Source organism: Schistocerca nitens, chromosome 2, assembly GCF_023898315.1.
Source record: "Schistocerca nitens isolate TAMUIC-IGC-003100 chromosome 2, iqSchNite1.1, whole genome shotgun sequence".
Classification (NCBI taxonomy): Eukaryota; Metazoa; Arthropoda; class Insecta; order Orthoptera; family Acrididae; genus Schistocerca; species Schistocerca nitens.
Genome location: NC_064615.1, coordinates 73,908,638 through 73,927,398, shown reverse-complemented (window position 1 = coordinate 73,927,398; position 18,761 = coordinate 73,908,638). Strand labels below are relative to the sequence as shown.

General features: G+C 39.2%; 1 protein-coding gene across 2 annotated transcripts in view; it reads right to left on the bottom strand.

Annotated features, from left to right (window-relative positions):
• LOC126235734 (phosphatase Herzog) overlaps positions 1–17,847 on the bottom strand; it is a 73,559-nt gene extending 55,712 nt beyond the window's left edge. Inside the window, exons 1-4 of one of the 2 annotated variants that reach the window (XM_049944512.1) lie at positions 17,642–17,845; positions 17,222–17,260; positions 16,811–17,043; positions 1,312–1,461 (exon numbers count right to left, since the gene is read on the bottom strand). In XM_049944512.1, the coding sequence (XP_049800469.1) occupies positions 1,312–1,461; positions 16,811–17,043; positions 17,222–17,260; positions 17,642–17,714 (495 nt within the window). In that variant the 5' untranslated portion in view covers positions 17,715–17,845. Of the gene's footprint in view, positions 1–1,311; positions 1,462–16,810; positions 17,044–17,221; positions 17,261–17,641 lie in introns of both variants that reach the window. The other variant, XM_049944513.1, reaches the window with a different exon arrangement.
• Between the last annotated feature and the right edge of the window lie 914 nt (positions 17,848–18,761).

Below are 18,761 nucleotides of genomic sequence, written 5' to 3'. Positions count from 1 at the left end.
GAGCTATATGCCTTGACACTTCACTACCCCTCCTAATGGCAGCAGACCCTGTTTCTTGCACCAGTTCTGCACAATGTTTACAGCGAAGTGTGCCACTGTTCTTATGGCACTTGCAAATTTTCCAGATATTACTGTGACTAAATTGTCCGCTTATCCTTTGCAAAAGTAAGGACTGCCTTGAGCAGACTGGTTTTCAAAATGACATTAGAAGCAGCCATAAGAAAGCTTCAGATTTCAAGGTAAACAGTGGTAAAATCAGCATAGATTTCTGTATGTGATGACACTCGTATCACCAGGAAACCATCACTAGAGAAAATGGTCACTGAGCTGGAAGTAGCACCACAATCAAGAGAACTTGTGTTTAAAAAATATAAAACTAAGTACACACTTTTCAAAACAAAGGTAAATAACAACCTTGATAGCCTCTCAGATGTAGATTTCAACTTTGGCAAAATTAATGTCTTCCAGGATATTAACCAGCACCTCCAAGTCATTTTATAAAGTATTGATTAGGTCTGTTGCGGCCTGGAAGTGTGAGGTAAGGGCACTAATGCTGCTAGCAGCTTAGAGTATGTGGTGAGACAGGGGTAAGGACCCCTACTGGGACATTCACAGAGATGGAACATGGATAATTACACACTTAAGAGTTGAGGGACTGTAAGGCTTTTAAAGAGCACAAGAATAACATGGCTGAAATACCAAAAAAAGGGGGTGCCAGAATGGAGACCAACTGACAAACAGAGAGAGGAAAAACCCCAAAAGGCAGGTTATGTGGAGGGAAGTATAAAAGCTAACACACACACACACACACACACACACACACACACACACACACACACACACACCTTCTCCCTATGTTGTATTCATTATAAGTTATTCACAACTCTACAATCCCCAAAGGATTAAAATTTAATAAAAAGAAGACGAAGATGACCTATTTGTAATAGTACTGTATTTCATATTAGAATTTATTCAAATGACAACAATAACTCATGTCTTAAGAGTATTTCTCAAATTTCATAACATCATATTGCGGAATCACAAGCCTAAATTCTCAGAACCATCTATGAGATAGACAGGTTTCCCTCAAAATTCCAGTTTAATTAATTAATCTGTTTGAGAAATTTTCACTGTGCATAAAAACCACAAGGGCTGCAATGAGGAAAAAACTGTAAAAAATTTTGAAGGGTATTACATCTTTCTCAGCTTGCATGGTTTTCAATTTTGACTTAGGACATGGCATGTTTCTATTACTAGATAAACCCAGTTCTATGCAGCTGTTAATGCATGCTACTTCATTAACATGCTCACCTTGGCCAAACTTGCAGTGAATAGTACACACTCGTAAAGTTCTCCCATCCTCTGAAGAAATTCGTCTACATATGGTCGCTTCAGGACATAAACTTGATGAACTGTTCCATCAATTTCCACCGGAACAACAAAGTCAGCATTGTTAATAGGCTGTAAAAAACCAAACGAAATATAATATGACTTTAATAGCAAAACACACACACACACACACACACACACACACACACACACACACAAAACGAACGCACAGACAGACAGAGATATCATATATTACTGAGCAGTCTTCCTTATTTCATGTCTTTACAATCAAACTATATTAAGTCATCACAAATAATTAAAACTCTTTCAGATTTAGAATCAGGATATCTGCTTTTCAAAAGCAATTCTCTCTTATATGTTCTACTGGATAACACCAACAGACCAATTCATCTCTTCTTCCAATCTTCAAAATTATACAAAGGTCCTCCACTGAGAGAAAAGATAAGGCCTAACAAGTAGAAACTACTTCATAACACTTTCTCTTTTTGAAAGTGTGGACACGGTGATTACTTCATTTAGCTGTAATAAAACTAAGAAATTAAATTTTTAATCTACTTCTACAGTCAACATTCCACAAAAATTATCAATATTTCTCAAAAGTTGCCTTTTTGTTGCTTGCTGACAGGTTGTAACTGTTGGCAGACAAAACAGATGTAATTTGGCAAATATTTTAGAAGCCAGAGGTAGCTGGTTGCAAATATTACTACAAATTGCAGAAAAGACATTAGTTTGTATTGTACTGTTATATTTGATAATGTTTCCAGTGTGTTGCACAGGTTTGTTTTTCTATAAATTAGTGGCCAGAACATCACATGAGATTAATTAGGTTCCAATTCCTGTGCCTGTGCCTCTGTGTGTGTGTGTGTGTGTGTGTGTGTGTGTGTAAATACATATGACCAGAAACTGCAATGTTTGCAGGGAAACATACCCGTAACAGACACAAGCAGATGCAAGTTGTCAACAATAATACAGGGTAATTCGAAATGATGCACCCATTTTTAAAAATTCATATGTATTCAAGAACAAATCCAAAATGAAGAAGCTTTATACCAATGAAAAGAGGAAGTTTCAAAGTGTTTGGCAGGCAGCAATGGGCAGGCGGTGACGGTTTCAGAAGCGCTCGGTAGAGTTTGCGCAGCAATAGGGCCATCATTCCGTTTCACTGTCAGTTGTGAGTGAGATGGCGACTATGGACACAAGGTTTTCTGTGTTCTTGAGTTCACAAAAAGTGAGTCGCAAATTGCAGTGTGGCAGGTATTTCATACCAAATTCCGTATTCAACCACTAACTCGCAAAACCATTAGCCATTGGTTGAAACAATTTAAACAAAGTGGGAGTGTGTGCAAAGGAAAAAGCATAGGCCGACCACATGTGTGAGAGGATGATGTCTCACAGATTCAAGGAAGTTTTGTGCCCAGTCCCAGTAAGTCTACCAATAGAGCTAGTCAAGAACTTGGAATACCCCAACCAAAACTGTACGAAAAGCTCTAAGACAGCGTTTGCTGTACAAGCTCTACCGATTACAACTTGTGCAGGCTCTCAATAGCAATGACAAAGAGAAGCGTCTCACATTTTGTGGTTATGAGCTAGCAAAGCTGGAGGATGACCCATTTCTACAGCATGTAATTTTTTGTGACGAAGTGACGTTCCACCTTAGTGGATAAGTCAACTGACACAAAGTTCGCATATGGAATTTGGAAAATGCACATTCGTCATTGCAACATGAAAGAGACTCACCGAAGATCAACATGTTCAGCGACATATCCCGTAAGAAGGTTTATGGACTATTTTTCTGTACAGAAAGAACTGTAACAGGAGTCACATATCTGGACATGTTGAAACAATGGCTGTTCCCTCAAGTTACGGAAGATTCCCAGGACATCATTACCAACAGGATGGAGCTCCATCCCATTGGCACCGTGATGTACGAGGCTTTTTGAATGACTCCTTTCCTCAGCACCGGCTCAGTCGCAGGGGAATTGGAGACCTGGCTCCGCATTTCTGGCCACCGGGATCTACTGATCTCACACCCTGCGACTATTTCTTATGGGGCTATGTGAAGGAAGCTGCTTATGTCCCACCTCTACCAACAACTCTGAACAATCTGTGGAAGCGGATCACTACTGCCATGCATTCAGTAACAGCAGATATGCTCTTGTGTGTGTGGGACTAGTTTGGCTATCGTATTGATGTTTGCAGTGCAGCCAACAGTGGTTGCATTGAACATTTATAACATTTATCACATTATGATTAAAAACTAATTAATTACAAATTATTAAATTGACAAAAAACTTAGAAACTTCCTCTTTTAATTGGTATAAAGTTTGTTCATTTTGGAATTGTACTTTGATAAATACAAAGTTTTGAAAATGGGTCCATCATTTAGAGTAGCCCTGTACTGGTTTACCTTCCAGAACAACCACACGTCCCATGAAGTGCCAACACAAATGTCTGTCACAGGGTTACACTGCCACCAATAGCCTATGCACAACATACACTTTTTGTGTCAATTGATTTTTCTTATATCAGTGACTTAACATGGATAAATGTAAGGGATATGCACTTGTGTAGTTCTTTACAACAATATGCAATGACAATGGAACAAATGTCAAAGTTCAACAACCATAGAGGTGCGAATGTCTACTATCCAGGCAGTGAGTCAAGAGATACTTACTGCACAAGTCTGCAGTGAAACGTCTCGAATACTGGGAATTACTCTAACAACTTATCGAATGCTGAATTCTTCTTCGAGTTCATTCATATTGTATACATTAGTATTTGCTATGGAAAATATTTACAATGGTTATATGCTACAATCATATAGACACATGTAATATTTATTATCCTGCAAATGACTCTGAGATAATTGTTGCGCAAGTATGTGGTCTAATTGTTGGGATACTGGAAATTACCTGAATGACTTATTGAATGAAGAATTCTCTTTAACGTACATTCATATTGTAGCTGACTGGCCAGCGCGACAGACTGTAAATTCTAAGGGTCCGGGTTCGATTCCCGGCTGGGTCGGAGATTTTCTCCGCTCAGGGACTGGGTGTTGTGTTGTCCTAATCATCATCATTTAATCCCCATCGACACGCAAGTCGCCGAAGTGGCGTCAAATTGAAAGACTTGCACCAGACGAGCGGTCTACCCGACGGGAGGCCCTCGTCACACGACATTTCATTTCATTTTTGTAACATTACCTAGTTTGTGTGCTGCGCTTTCCGTGTTATCAAATAAAATGACTAAGTTACTGCCCGTTCACAAGACAATGTGATGCTGAGCCTTCTAAATTACAGTGACAAAGAGGACTTCATTGTGCCTAATCCAGGTGATTATGGTTGGAGAGAGTGATGTTGATGACTCTAGGTGAATCCATCACCAGAAATATACAAAATATTGGTGAACTAATAACTGCTGAGGCAAGGAAAAATAAAATAAACAGTTACTGGACCAACAATTCATTACTATCTACTCCAATGTTTGTGCAAATCATGCCAAGAGATAGGTACCTTCTGTTGCTAAGAAAGTTACACTTTTCAGAATGGAATTTTCACTCTGCAGTGGAGTGTGCACTGTTATTAAACTTCCTGGCAGATTAAAACTGTGTGCCGGACTGAGACTCGAACTCGGGAACTTTGCCTTTCAGGAGCAAGTGCTGACTGAGCTACCCAAGCATGACTCATGACTTGTCCTCACAGCTTTAATTCTGCCAGTACCTCGTCTCCTATATTCCAAACATTACAGAAGCTTTCCTGCGAAACTTGCAAAACAAGCACTCCCGGAGGAAAGGATACTGTGGAGACATGGCTTTGTCAAAGCCTGGGGGATGTTTCCAGAATGAAATTTCCGCTCTGCAATGGAGAGTGCACTGTTAAGGAACTTCCTGGCAAATTAAAACTCTGTGCCGGACCGAGACACAAGAGTGAAAATTTCATTCTGGAAACATTTCCCAGGCTGTGGCAAAGCCATACCTCCACAATATCCTTTTTCCAGAAGTGCTAGTTCTGCACGTTTTGCAGAAGAGCTTCTGTGAAGTTTGGAAGGTAGGGGACAAGTTACTGGCAGAATTAAAGCTGTGAGGATGGGACATGAGTCGTGCTTGGGTAGTTCAGTCAGTAGAGCACTTGCCTGCGAAAGGCAAAGGTCCCGAGTTCGAGTCTTAGTCCAGCACACAGTTTTAAGCTGCCAGGAAGTTTCATAACAGCACACGCTCTGCTGCACAGTGAAAATTTTCCAAATGTTTTCTATCCTTTTAAAAATTTGTGCACTGATAAAAGTTTAGTTCTCTAATAAGGGGTGTTTTTTTTCCTTTTTTCCCAAATAGTGTTTTCCAGCTAATTGCCATAGATTTGGCATAAGGTTTTTTTGTGTTACGTTGTTGTGAAACCGGATATATTCTTGACTTTATTATTTATGTGGGTGCAGCAAAGGACATGAAAAAACAAACTTATTTTGATGTAAGTGTTGGAATACCTGGGAGCATTGTTCTTACTTTACTAGAATGTTACTTGGATAAAGATCATCCACTGTATGATGACAATTGGTACACTAGCCCAACGTTATTTTCTTATCCGCACAACAGTGACTAATACTTGTGGAAGTGTAAGGAAAAACCATAAAGTCATGCCTGGTTTATCATTGCAACAGAAACTCATCAAGGACAGGCTAGAGGTTCATTTCCAACAGAAAAACAGAGGACCGCCGTGGAAGAAGATCAGCTGATTGTAATAAGGCCTTATGCCAATCAAGTGTCACTTTATTCCACATATCCCAGGAACATCACAGAAGAAACCCGTAGAGAAGGTGTATTGTACGTGCAAAACTGAACACATGAAGTGAAACTAGATATATTTGTATGAAATATAATGCACCTTTATGTGTGAATTTTTCTGTTTTGAAATACTGTAATAACTCACATATTTTTCCTCTTGTAATAATGTAAATTTTCGAAAAAAAAAAATCTCTGTAAAGATTAAAAAAAGAAACTGGCAAAACTGCATTTAGTGTCTTAATTTTATCTCAATAATAACAACAGACTGCTACAATCGTATATAAATGCAACATTTGAAAATTAAATGCACACTGCAGCTGACTGCTCAGACGAAATGCACAGGAAGTGATTTAACATGGTCAACTGTGTTAAATCTCAGATCAAGGATATGAGATATCAGCAATTCAAATCTGCTAGACACCAAATAATCACGAAAAATTTCATCCTAGGCATGCACTCATTTGTAACTGAATACTGAGCTGCTTCTCTAATATGGTTGCAAATACTTCACAAAGATAAAAGTGCACAGGATTTGTATATGTGTCATGAAACACAAGCGTTTCTCATTTAGAATTATAAAAATATTTCGAAATTAGTTTAACAGCGGTACTATCTCACACAGAGAATGAGAGGAAAGGAAAAGATAAACATAGTTTCAATAAACATAAGAATTTTGCTTTATAGATAAAATAACACACACCTAGAGAGAGCTGATACATAAAAAATAATAGTTATTTTCTAAATTAAAAAAGTTATTGCAAGGTTCCGACTTCTTTCGTGATATTCGTCTCTTTCATAACATACATATTGCAACAACTTTTCCTTCTTCCTATATATACAGCTGCCCTCTACCATTTCACATTGCAAATATGTTGATTCACATTGCATATCTGTTGAAATTGTCATTTCAAACAACGAAAAGGTTGGAATACCAAAAATTATGAAAAGGATAGATTGTTACTCACCATAAAGATGACACACTGAGTTGCACACAGGCACAACAAAAAGACTTATGTAATGAGCTTTCAGCCAAAGCTTTCTTCAGAAAAGAAAGGAAAACAAAACACACATACACATAAGCGTGCATACCTCATCCAAATGACCTCTCTCTCTGGCTGTGCTGCTCAGACTGCAAATGTTGTGCTGAACAAATGCAACAGTCTGGAGTGGGGTGGGGTGGGGAAGGGACAGCAGAGTATGTGTGGGGAAGAGAAGAGCAATCTTGCGGAGAGCATAAGGACTGGAAAGTGGCAGGACAAGGCTACCAGGTGCAGCACTGGGAGACTGTGTGGGAGAGGAGGCAGAGGGGTGGAAAAGAACAGGAGCAAAGATTGGTGGGTGTGTTGTTGCCAGAGAGCAGAGCATAATGAAGGTGAGGCGATTTGAACTGAGATGAGCAACTGGGACAGAGGCAGCAGAAACTGTTGGATGGAGGTTGTGGAGACAGAGGTTATCATAGGGTAAGATGATGGTAATTTCGGGAGCGGAGAATGTGTTGTAAGGATAACTCCCATCTGAGCAGTTCGGAAAAAGTTGTGGTGGATGGGAGGATCCAGATGGCCTGGGTTGTGAAGCATCCATTCAAATCAAGCATGTTATGTTCAGTTGCACGTTGTGCCACAGTGTGTTTTACTTTGCTCTTGGCCCAAGTTTGGCAGTGGCCATTCATCTGGTGGACAGTTGGTTGATAGTCACATCAATATAAAAAGCTGTGCAATGATTGCAGCAGAGCTAGTATACGAAATGGCTGATTTCAGAGATGGCCTGGCCTCTGATGGGGTACGATAAGCCTGTGACAGGACTGAAACAGGAAGTGCTGGGTGGGGGTATTGGGTAGGTCTTGCACCTGGATATGATACCTGTGGCAAGGGGCTGAGACTGGGCCTGCCATATGGATGTACTAGGATGTTCTGGAGGTTGGGTACACAAAAGAACACCGCTTTAGAAGGGACAGGAAGGATCTTGAGTAGGATGTCCTTATTTCAGGACATGATGATAGTTAATCAAAGCCCTGACAAAGGACATGATTCAGTTGTTCCAATCCTGGGTGGTACTGCATGACAAAGGGGGCGCGCTTCTTTGTAGTTGGTTCTTGGGGTTGGTGGTAGGATTTGTGCAACAGATCTGGGGCATAGTGCCTATCTGTGAAGTCCTTTGTGAGGTCTTCGGCATACTGTGCAAGCCTCTAGAACATCCTAGTCCATCCCTATGCCACTCCCATTCTCAGCCCCTTGTCACATGGATCATATCCTGGTGGAAGACCTAGGTGCAAAACCTACCCAGTCCATCTACCCAGCACTACCTATTTCAGTCCTGTCACAGGCTTATCCTACCCCCATCAGAGGCTGGGCCACCTGTGAAAGCAGCCATATCTTATAGCAGCTCTGCTGCAATCATTGTACGGATTTTTATATTGGTACAACTACCAACCAGCTGTCCACCAGGATAAATGGCCACTAATTAACTGTGGCCAGGAACAAAGTGGGCCACTCTGTGATGCAATATGCGTGACTGATTTCAAAGACTGCTTCACAACATGGGTCATCTAGCTCAACCACCAGCTTTTCTGAACTGCACAGATGGGAGTTATCCTTACAACACATTCTCCACTCCCAAAATCATCCTGACCTCAACCTACAGTAACTTACAACTTCACACCTTCCACCCAACAGTTTTTGCACCCTCTGTCCTATCATCTCCTCCCAATTCACATCCCCTCACCCTCTATGTGCCGCTGTCTGCCATCGCGCCCATCAATTTCTTCCCTTCTATGCTCTTCTCCTTTTCCACTATCTGCTTCTCTCTCCCACAACCTCCCAACACTGCACCTGGTAATCTTTGGTTGCTGCCTTCTAGTCCCTGCACACACTGCCAGACAATGCTCTTCTCTCCCCTCACCCGTATCCTGCTCCACTCCAGATTGCTGCTTTTGTTCAACCCAACAGCTGCAGTCTGACCAGAGCATCTGGTGATAGCAATTGTGTGCATGAGATGTGCCTGCTTGTGTGAATGTGTGTGTTTTCCTTTCTTTTCTGCAGAAGGCTTTGGCCGAAAGCTCAATATGTAACAGTTTTCCCATTGTGCCAGACCAAAAGTCAACATTTAATCTTCACGGTAAGTAATAGTCTATACTACTCAAAATTGCTGAAACTGCCAATTCAGTATTTTTGCATTACCTCCTCTTCATATATCTGTGCTTCTACTCCATTTGTTATGTTATTCAAGTTTCGATCTCTACTGGAAAAAAAGGATTTTGGTTTTGAATATGTTCTTAAAATAACATATGAACTGTACTGTATGAGTGTCTCCTTCCATACAGTCAAAATGCTGAGAAGAATGTGCACAACAGTAATACGGCAAAACAACCAGGTGTGTTCTGATAAAATCTGTAGAGCATTATGATGTGGTTCATTCGAAAAACATTTTAACAATTACATAAACACTTTGAACATGACGCAGCTAATGAGATTTGAGTAGTGTAATAACATTAAACTGACACATATTTTCAATTAAGTGTATCATAATACCCTGTTTGCACACAAATATTAAATGCCCAAAAGCATGATTGTACCTACTATATTATGACTGCCACAAATATTCACAATAAAACTTGATCTTGCAATTTATTCTGATTATAAATCCTTGCTTTTCAGGAAAGAAACACTGTAATACAAAAACTGAGCCAGATCAGAGTCTGAATAGTTGCTGCTGTCACTGTCATCAAAAAATGGCTCTGAGCACTATGGGACTCAACTGCTGTGGTCATAAGTCCCCTAGAACTTAGAACTACTTAAACCTAACTAACCTAAGGACAGCACACAACACCCAGCCATCACGAGGTAGAGAAAATCCCTGACCCCGCCGGGAATCGAACCCGGGAACCCGGGCGTGGGAAGCGAGAACGCTACCGCACGACCACGAGATGCGGGCTTCACTGTCATCACCTATATCTGAGCCACATAGTCAAACTCTATTACAACCTCATCTCGTTTTACTGTTAAATGACTGCCCACTTCCAGAAAAATTTTCTGTTTTAAGTACTTATTCAACATATTTCTTGGAGTCAATCAGAGGCTGACACAGATGCAACAGCACTCTTTGCTGCTTGCTGCAGCCCTTTTCAGTGGAATATCCCTCATTGCAGTGTGTTCCCACACATTTCCTTAAATTTGTGAAAAGACTGTCTCAAAGGAAGGAAGATTAGGCTTTACGTACGATCAAGACAGAGCATAAGCTTGGTTGTGTCCTTTTCAAAGGGACTATACTGCCATTTTCCTTGATCAATTTAGGGAACCCGTAAGAAATTAAACCTTGATGGGTGGATGTTAACTTCAACCTTGCTCCTCCTGTAAACTCGATACGTTAACTGCTGGGTTCCTTACTCTGTAAGAGTCCTGCATCACCGAGTAAGCGAGCACAAAATACCAGATGAGGCGAGCTCACCCTAACTGGATAGGATGCCCACATTAGTTCTAGTGACCAAGCATAGAAGCCGTGACCGAATACATAGTGTAACTTAAAACACATTACACGTGTCGTCATCCGTGTGAGAATGTAGCCAGTACGGGCTTCTCATTTGTGGTGTGTCTCTCTCTGTAATCGTGCAGTGCGAGGAAGCCAGTGCAGTAAGATGTAAGATTGAAACCAATGTTTACACATTGAAGAAATTGGAAGGTCTAAACAGCCAAGTATGGAGTACATTTCTGTTGGTTGTAGACGAAAACAGTGCGTCTACTGGGTATGTATCGTGCATAAACTGCTCCACATTATTATGTTTCCAATCGGAAACCACTCATTTAAGGAAACACAGCTACAAGAAACTTCACTAAGATACAACTCCTTCAGGGATACCGGCAGTAATAAAAAACAGTATTACAGCAAAGTGTGTTGCAATATGTGCTAAAGATATGAGACCTTTTAATGCTGCTTCCGGTGTAGGTTTCAAAGAACTAGGCCAAGAATTAATACATCTAGGTGCGCATTATGGAGAAGTTAACGTGGCAGATGTCGTGCCACATCCCTCTACTACAAGCAGACATGTCAAAGGACAAGCTGACGCAATACGAAACGGCATAATGCCTTCTGTTATTGTGGAAGTTATTAATAAAACATGTGCTCTGACAGTTGATATGTGGACTGATTCGCATAATCAGGTGCACTATCTGATGCTTACAACACATTACATTAACACAGATTGGTCTCTTGTGAACAATGTTTTATTTATAACAAAATTCCCGGACGTTAAGAAGACGGGAGTAAATATTATAAAAGAAATTGAAGAGAGGATGGCTGATTGGGACATTTCGCCGGACACGTTGCACAGTTTTGTTTTTGTCTCCGACCAGTGTGCCAATGTAATAAAGGCTTTGGAAAATAACGAAAGGATTCCTTGTACTACTCATTGTATAAACACAGCACTTAGCCATACTTTCGATGAAGATAACTTCTTGTTAAATCATGCCCCGAACATCACATCAACAATAAATACTGCAAAATGCATTGTAATGTACATTAAGAAAAGTGGCCTCTGCTCGTCTTGGAAATCATCATTGAAACAAGAGGTCTGTACACGCTGGAACAGCTTGTACACTATGCTGGAATCCTTACACACTCAGTATAACGAAGCTGCTGCTTTGCTGGCGGAAAAGGACTCTGCTTACAGATTGCAAGAATATGATAATGAGCTTGCAGGAAAAACTGCGCATTTTCTGAGACCATTTAAAGAGGCCACAGATTAATTAGAAGGCGAAAAAGAACCGACAATCCAGTTAGTTCTTCTTTGGTTTCACAAACTGCAACAAATTTGCATTGTCAATGACACTGACTGTCAGGTGAGTAATTACTGCAGTTAAAAGCACTGTTTCATTAAGATAGATTTATAATTAACTAGTGTAATTGATGTGTGCTAACAGATATGCACTTTTCAACAGGAGGTACAAAGGATTAAAAATCTAGCCTTGACTTTCATTTGTGAGAAGATTCTGATCACTTCCAGACATAAAATTGCTGTTTCTTAGGCTGTTTTTCCATGATCTTAATATGCTTGAAATAAATGAAAAGCAGGAAATTCTTAGCAATGTGCGACAAATGTGTGCTACTTATGCAGGTACAACATGCAATCATTAACATAATCGTTTTTGCATAGTTATTGGATAGTGTATTATAGAGAAACGCTGGTCACTGTGGCTGAGCGGTTCTAGGCACTTCTTCAGTCTGGAACCGCACGACCACTACGGTCGCAGGTTCGAATCCTGCCTCGGGCACGGATGTGTTTCATGTCCTTAAGTTAGTTAGTTTTAAGCAGTTCTAAGTTCTAGGGGGCTGATGACCTCAGATGTTAAGTCCCATAGTGCTCAGAGCCATTTGAACCATATAGAGAAACGGGAATGTTATAATTCATATAATATTTCATTAACGTAAAACACCTCATTTTTATGGGAATGTTTCGATGATTTCTACATCCGTTCTGTATTACTTGTGTCTTTTGTTTATCATCATAGATCCTTCAAGTACTGTGTCATCACCACCCAGAAAGAGAGGTCGTTTCAAGGAATGGAGGAACAACAGATCACCTGCAGCAGATGAAGTAGATCCCTACATTTTAATGCACCCCGGAGATGATGATGAGATCTTAAAGTGGTGGAACAGACATGAAACAGATCTGCCAGGCCTGGCTGCAGTTGCAAGGTGTATTTTATGTATCCCACCAACAAGCGCACCGAGTGAAAGATGCTTTAGTAAAGCCGACGTGTTACTAACAAATCACCGCAGCCAATTAAATCAGGAACGCATTAGTGATTTACTGCTGATAAGCAATAACTATAATTTTGTTTCTGTTGCAAACAAGTAAAAAGTATGACAAGTTACGTCTGTAAATGTATAATATGCTTTGTATGCTTTCTTTATGAAGATGGTTGTCTTCTAGATTACAGAGACAACACTTATTTAACATTTCCTATTAATGAAAGGAAAAATATATCTTCTGTTTGGAAATGAGACTAGTCTTCTATCCGCGATTGTATTGAAATATCATTTTACTTTCAAAGTGCTTTATGAATTTAGCTGTGTCACGTGTCCGTTCTTGGAAACATTACTTTTGTATTAAAAGAGAGAGAGAGAGAGAGAGAGAGAGAGAGAGAGAGGCGTTGGATTTGTACAGTACAGTGAGTGAAGCGAGCCGGGGTGAGGCAAGGCGAGGTGAGACGTTGGTAAGACCGGTCATGCTCGGTAATCTGCGTGTCCGGAATCCAGACAACAGACACAGGGGGGGGGGGGGGGGGGGGGGGGGAGCGGCTTGGTCCCCCCGTCAACAGGCGAGTCGTGACTGCCAACATTGAGTGTTGGAGCACTCTACTCTGTAAGCCTTCTCCATAGTGTTCACTTCATATGTATACAGAAAAGAGCCAGAGAACTGTGTGTCTATGAAGTGATTAGGCTAAAACACAACTAGAGCCACAGTCCTGGAAAATGTGATGTCTGTGGCATTTGCTACAGGGCTACTGGAGTGCTTGTGACACTGTAAACACTATATGTAATAACATATATTCTTTCAAATAAATCTTTATCTTTTTGCCAAATAACACCTCAATCATAATTCTTTGCAATAGTCCCAGGTTGCAGACCTCACTCAGTACGATTTACTCCACTGCAGAGTGAATATTCATTCTCGAAAGAAATCTTTCCTCCAAAAAGTAGAAATTATGAATATCTGCAGTGCTGTTACTTATGTGTTTTGGAGAACTACATTGACAGTGCTCAACACGAGGTGTGATGGGATCACAAAGGGGTGTGTCAATAGCTGGTGCAAAACAGTCAACAGAGAATAACTGACATAGATGTTTCATTAAGGACTGAAACTTATTTTTCATATTCTGATTGTAATGGAATCCTGGGATATGCAATGAAGGAGAGGAGAGATGGCAGCAAGGGGGTGGGAACTCCAACAATGTGTGGCAGCTACAACAGAACTGTAAAACACACTTCCTTTGGTGTCAGAATTTAAACAAACATTTCCTCCACTAACTTAACCAAAAATTTGGAATTACAGTATATTTTGAGGAAAAATTACAGTCGATGTGACACTTTTCCTAAATTACTTCATGTATATGCCATATACAGTGAAACCTCTATGTAAAGTTTTTAAAGAACCACGAATTCTGAACACTGTGCTTGGAGGAAAGCACTATAAAGTGTAAGACTTCCAACCGACAATTAGAAAAGTCGGATCACATTATACTGAGGATATACTAGAGAAAAACACAGTAAATGGTAAAAATTGCAAAAGAATTAGCTGCAAACAATTACTTTAATAATGAACCTGTAAAATACAACTTCACTCAAAATTTTAACAAAGACCTGTGAATCGGCACAACTTGAACATGACATACCTAGGATTTTTTGAAGCAGTCAGCAAACATGTTTGCTTCCCATTTCTTATGGATTATTCAGAACCACTTCTAGCTCCAAATGAGAAAGTTGTGCTAGTGTGTGTTTCTATGCTTCACATCGATCCGTTATACAGTAGGTGAGTAATTGGCTTTCCCTCATTTTATGTACTGCTCCATCCCGGAATTTCCATTATTGTTATAAATTTAGATAAAATATCCTTGAGCAAACAAGTGTCATAATACAAAACAAACCGTTGAGCTATATTTCAGAACTGTATTAACATAATTGTGCCATAGCTAAGTAAAAGAACAACAATTACTTAAAAAATAGGAGCCTTGGGCTAACACTTGTCAGAAATTTTTAATTCAAATGAATGACTTTACAAAAAATCACTCATTCCCCTTCCATTTTCAAGCATTATTTGATCTAGTGCGGATGCGTAGATTTGCACCAGGAATATCCTGTGTGTATCATGTAATCGGTCGACATGAACCAGTCGGCATTTCCAAATATGTATGCGAAAAATAAAAAAAATAATGCTATAGAGACAAAACAACAAGCACGATTGCATCACATCTCACGTGACTCAGGCACTGACGCTGGCTTGTCACTCATTTTGAACACGGCCTTTTGAAGTCTGTGCAAATCCACAGAATGGAAAACCAAGCATCTACACTAGTGGCTTAAATGCTACAAAGAGGGATATATTTGGTTAGGGTTTCAAAAATGAGTGTTACATCGAGCAAATCATTGTATGGAGGAAACATACTAAAGAAGAAACTTTAGCATTGTGTATATGGGCTTTTGGTTGGAAGCGGAAAAAATGTACGCAACACAGAGGAAATCATTATATGGAGGAATGTCGTAAAGAGGTTTCACTGTGGTTCTTTCAACATGGCCAGTGTCGACCACATGACTTCTCCTTGTTAAACATAGGTGTTTTGATATGCCTGTATACCTATATACGACTTAAATTTTTTCTTACACTAAGCTGTCAAATCCTGTATCATTGTAAAATGACCCTTGGATGAATAAATTACTGATATTAACAGAGCCGCACTATTTTCTTTCAAAATTTTATAGTATAAATAGTTTTTACAGAGAGGTCCACAGAACTGTTATGATATGGCAAGTAAGCAGCAAAGATTGCTTATGGGTAAGAAGATTTCAAATTTCTTACCACAGATATGATAGGTCTATTATAATTTCTTATTATTTCCCTAGGTCAACAAAACCCAAAACAACACATGTGTAAATAACAACAAAAGAATAAAATCACAATGAAATGGAAAGAAGACTGAATTTTAATGCCCCATTGACGAATAAATGCAAAGAGTACACAAACAGCGTGAATTTTAATGCCCCATTGACGAATAAATGCAAAGAGTACACAAACAGCGAATGAGACAATAGAATGCAAGAAATCTGACAAAATGCAAAATTAGAAAACATTAGTTTGAACAGACAGTAAAACAGACCATAGCTGTTTTAGAAAGTGGATGTAACGACCAATTTCACTCCTATCTCTCCAGTATTCTTCTGAGCTACCAATAGTGTATAGTCAACTATCATAATATGGGAAACAATCTGCAACACTGTCTAAAAATGGATTAATATATTAATAACATCTATATTAATAACATAGGGCTTAAATGAGTTAGGCCTACAAAGACCTGTAATGTATGCAAACAAGGGAACACAGGGCAACCTTCCAATTACATGGCCAATAAAACTACATCTATATACTCATACTCTTGAAAGCTTTTGTATAGCACAACTTGGTAACACATTTATGTCACTCATTTTTCTCTTCCACTAACTCTTGAAGTGCGGAGAAGAAAAAAATGTCTGTATCCTAATAGCAGAGTTCCTTTTTATGCTCTTAAAGGTTACACACATGATGAACAAAATTTACCACTGAATTCGAATGTCAATCCATTAATTCAGTTAAAATAATGCAACTGAGGAACATAGAGCAATACAGATAGTTAAAGCATATACAAAGCAAGGACACTTAATATTTCCTCATGACGTTGCTTATCAAATTATCTGGGCAGTCTTCATTACAACAAGAAAAAGTGTCAAAACAGAGAAGGAGCTTTGATGATGAAATTATGCAGTGTAAATAAATGAAAGCAGGCTTCTGTAAATGGTGTTTTTCTAAGTAGAGTTTGCACACACAAAGATTATTTTATGATTTAATTACGCCTTGTCCATTCTGTCAGTGACAATCATCCCAATAACAATATGCCTACAGGAAATTGTTACTGTCAGACACATGCACACAAGTGTTATTACCTTGAATGAACTGTGAACCAGTGTTTCATCTAAGTCAATCACCATACACTTTTTGTGCATGTCCGAGTGTCGCACAGATGGCAGCAGAAAATTGGGCGAGCCCGGACTAACTGGGGGAGAGCAACGACCATCATTTCCCGTTGATGCTTTAGAACTTTTTGAACTTGCTTGTCTACTGAAGCAGCAGAGAAGAGTGCGCAGCAATCCACGCCGGGGCTTCTTTCCAGTCTGACCTAAAAGCCACAAAGATTAAGATCCTTATTCACAAGTAATTATACTGGTTGCAATAACTGTGAGTGTGGATAGACTAAAGCACCAGTATGTTTCTACAATTCAAGGTCAACTATATACAACACCATAAAACAACAACACAGTTCAATTCATTAAGAGTCTTCTAATACTATTATTTACCTTGAACTGATATTTCATTTTCCACGCGTGGCAACTGAACTGCAAGTAATAAAAGTTGTAAATTATTAATATGCTACTTCTTTAAGCACTATACTCGAATTTTCACATTTCAGTTTGCATTACTAACCGAAAGAGTATAACATAGGATAATAAACAAGGTAGCACTATTAAGACTATGGAATGACAGCAACGTCTACCTGTAATTTCAAAAACACGCCTACTGTTTGGTTTTCACTCATTATGTTGGTTAGTTACTCAATAACAAATGGTGTGCTCGAACATGTAACGTACCTAAAATTATTACATTTAGCCTAATACTCTCTTGCACCAATAATTATCGAAAACACGAATCAAAAAAACAAACTCGGCATTTCTAATTCCTATATAACAGGTGCAACACCCATAGTAAGACCTACTTACCTTTCTCTGGTGAAAAATTGCTTAATTGTTCGTCATCCCGCGACACTTGGGTGATGATGGACGATGCGTCCATTTAAACATTTGTTAGTGTTCTTCTCGTTGAACTCAATTTTGGAAGTAATATTGTCAAACAATTAAAAATCGTATGTAATCCAAAATGGCAGAGTTTCTTCTCAACACTCAACTTGTTGTTGTGGTGGGGTACTCAGTGAGTCAAATTTATCTATATGTCGCACTGTGCTATTGAAGCATTTTCCCGAGCTGCATGTAAAATAATAAATTACGATTTATTTCTATGGATTAGCTTGGCACAGGAAGGAAACATTGCATAGATGAAGTTTGAAGACATTCAACGTATAACTGTCACTTAGTTCATAAACAAACAAGTGAACTGTGAGAAGCGATAAAGCGCTTGATAGTCGTGGGTGATTTGTTTAGGGAATGAACGCATAGGCTGTTTAAGCCTACTATTTAACAGTATGTTGGTATTATGTCTCGTCAATGAAGTCACCTTTGTAAATCACTAACTGCCCGGTAATACTTGCAGCGAATATTATATTTTCTGTTAAATACACCGTAAAATGTATTGGATAAAGAACAGTTCTCCTGGCTTGTGAGAATTAATAGACCACAAACTAAAATTAGTTGTGATTATGCCAGTTTTGCAGGCGCTAATGCATCCTCTCTGTAACGTAGGAAAAAATATTGTTACTAATGGCATTTATTTCCTTTTTAATAAAATGGTTATTCAGCTTTCTCATATCAAGATGTCAGGTAGAGGTCGAATTATTTGTTTTATTTACTGGTCTGCATTAAAATGAATATCGTTATTGGCCTTCGAGAAACCTCAAAACATTTCGTGTTAAGATCGCAGTATGGAAGAGACCCCACACAAAAGGTTGCCTTCTGGAGATGATGGTGTCTAAATCACCCCTTGATACATAGCACTCAAAAGAACTATGCAACAATACTCATGATGTTAACCTACTTAGAATTTCTACATTAAGCGCTGGAACTTTTGTAAAATGCATACCTACTGTGTACGTCTGATTAAGAAATTCGGCATATTAGAATATAGGCTATTCATATTTTAATACACCAAAGAAACTATTGGTTTCCT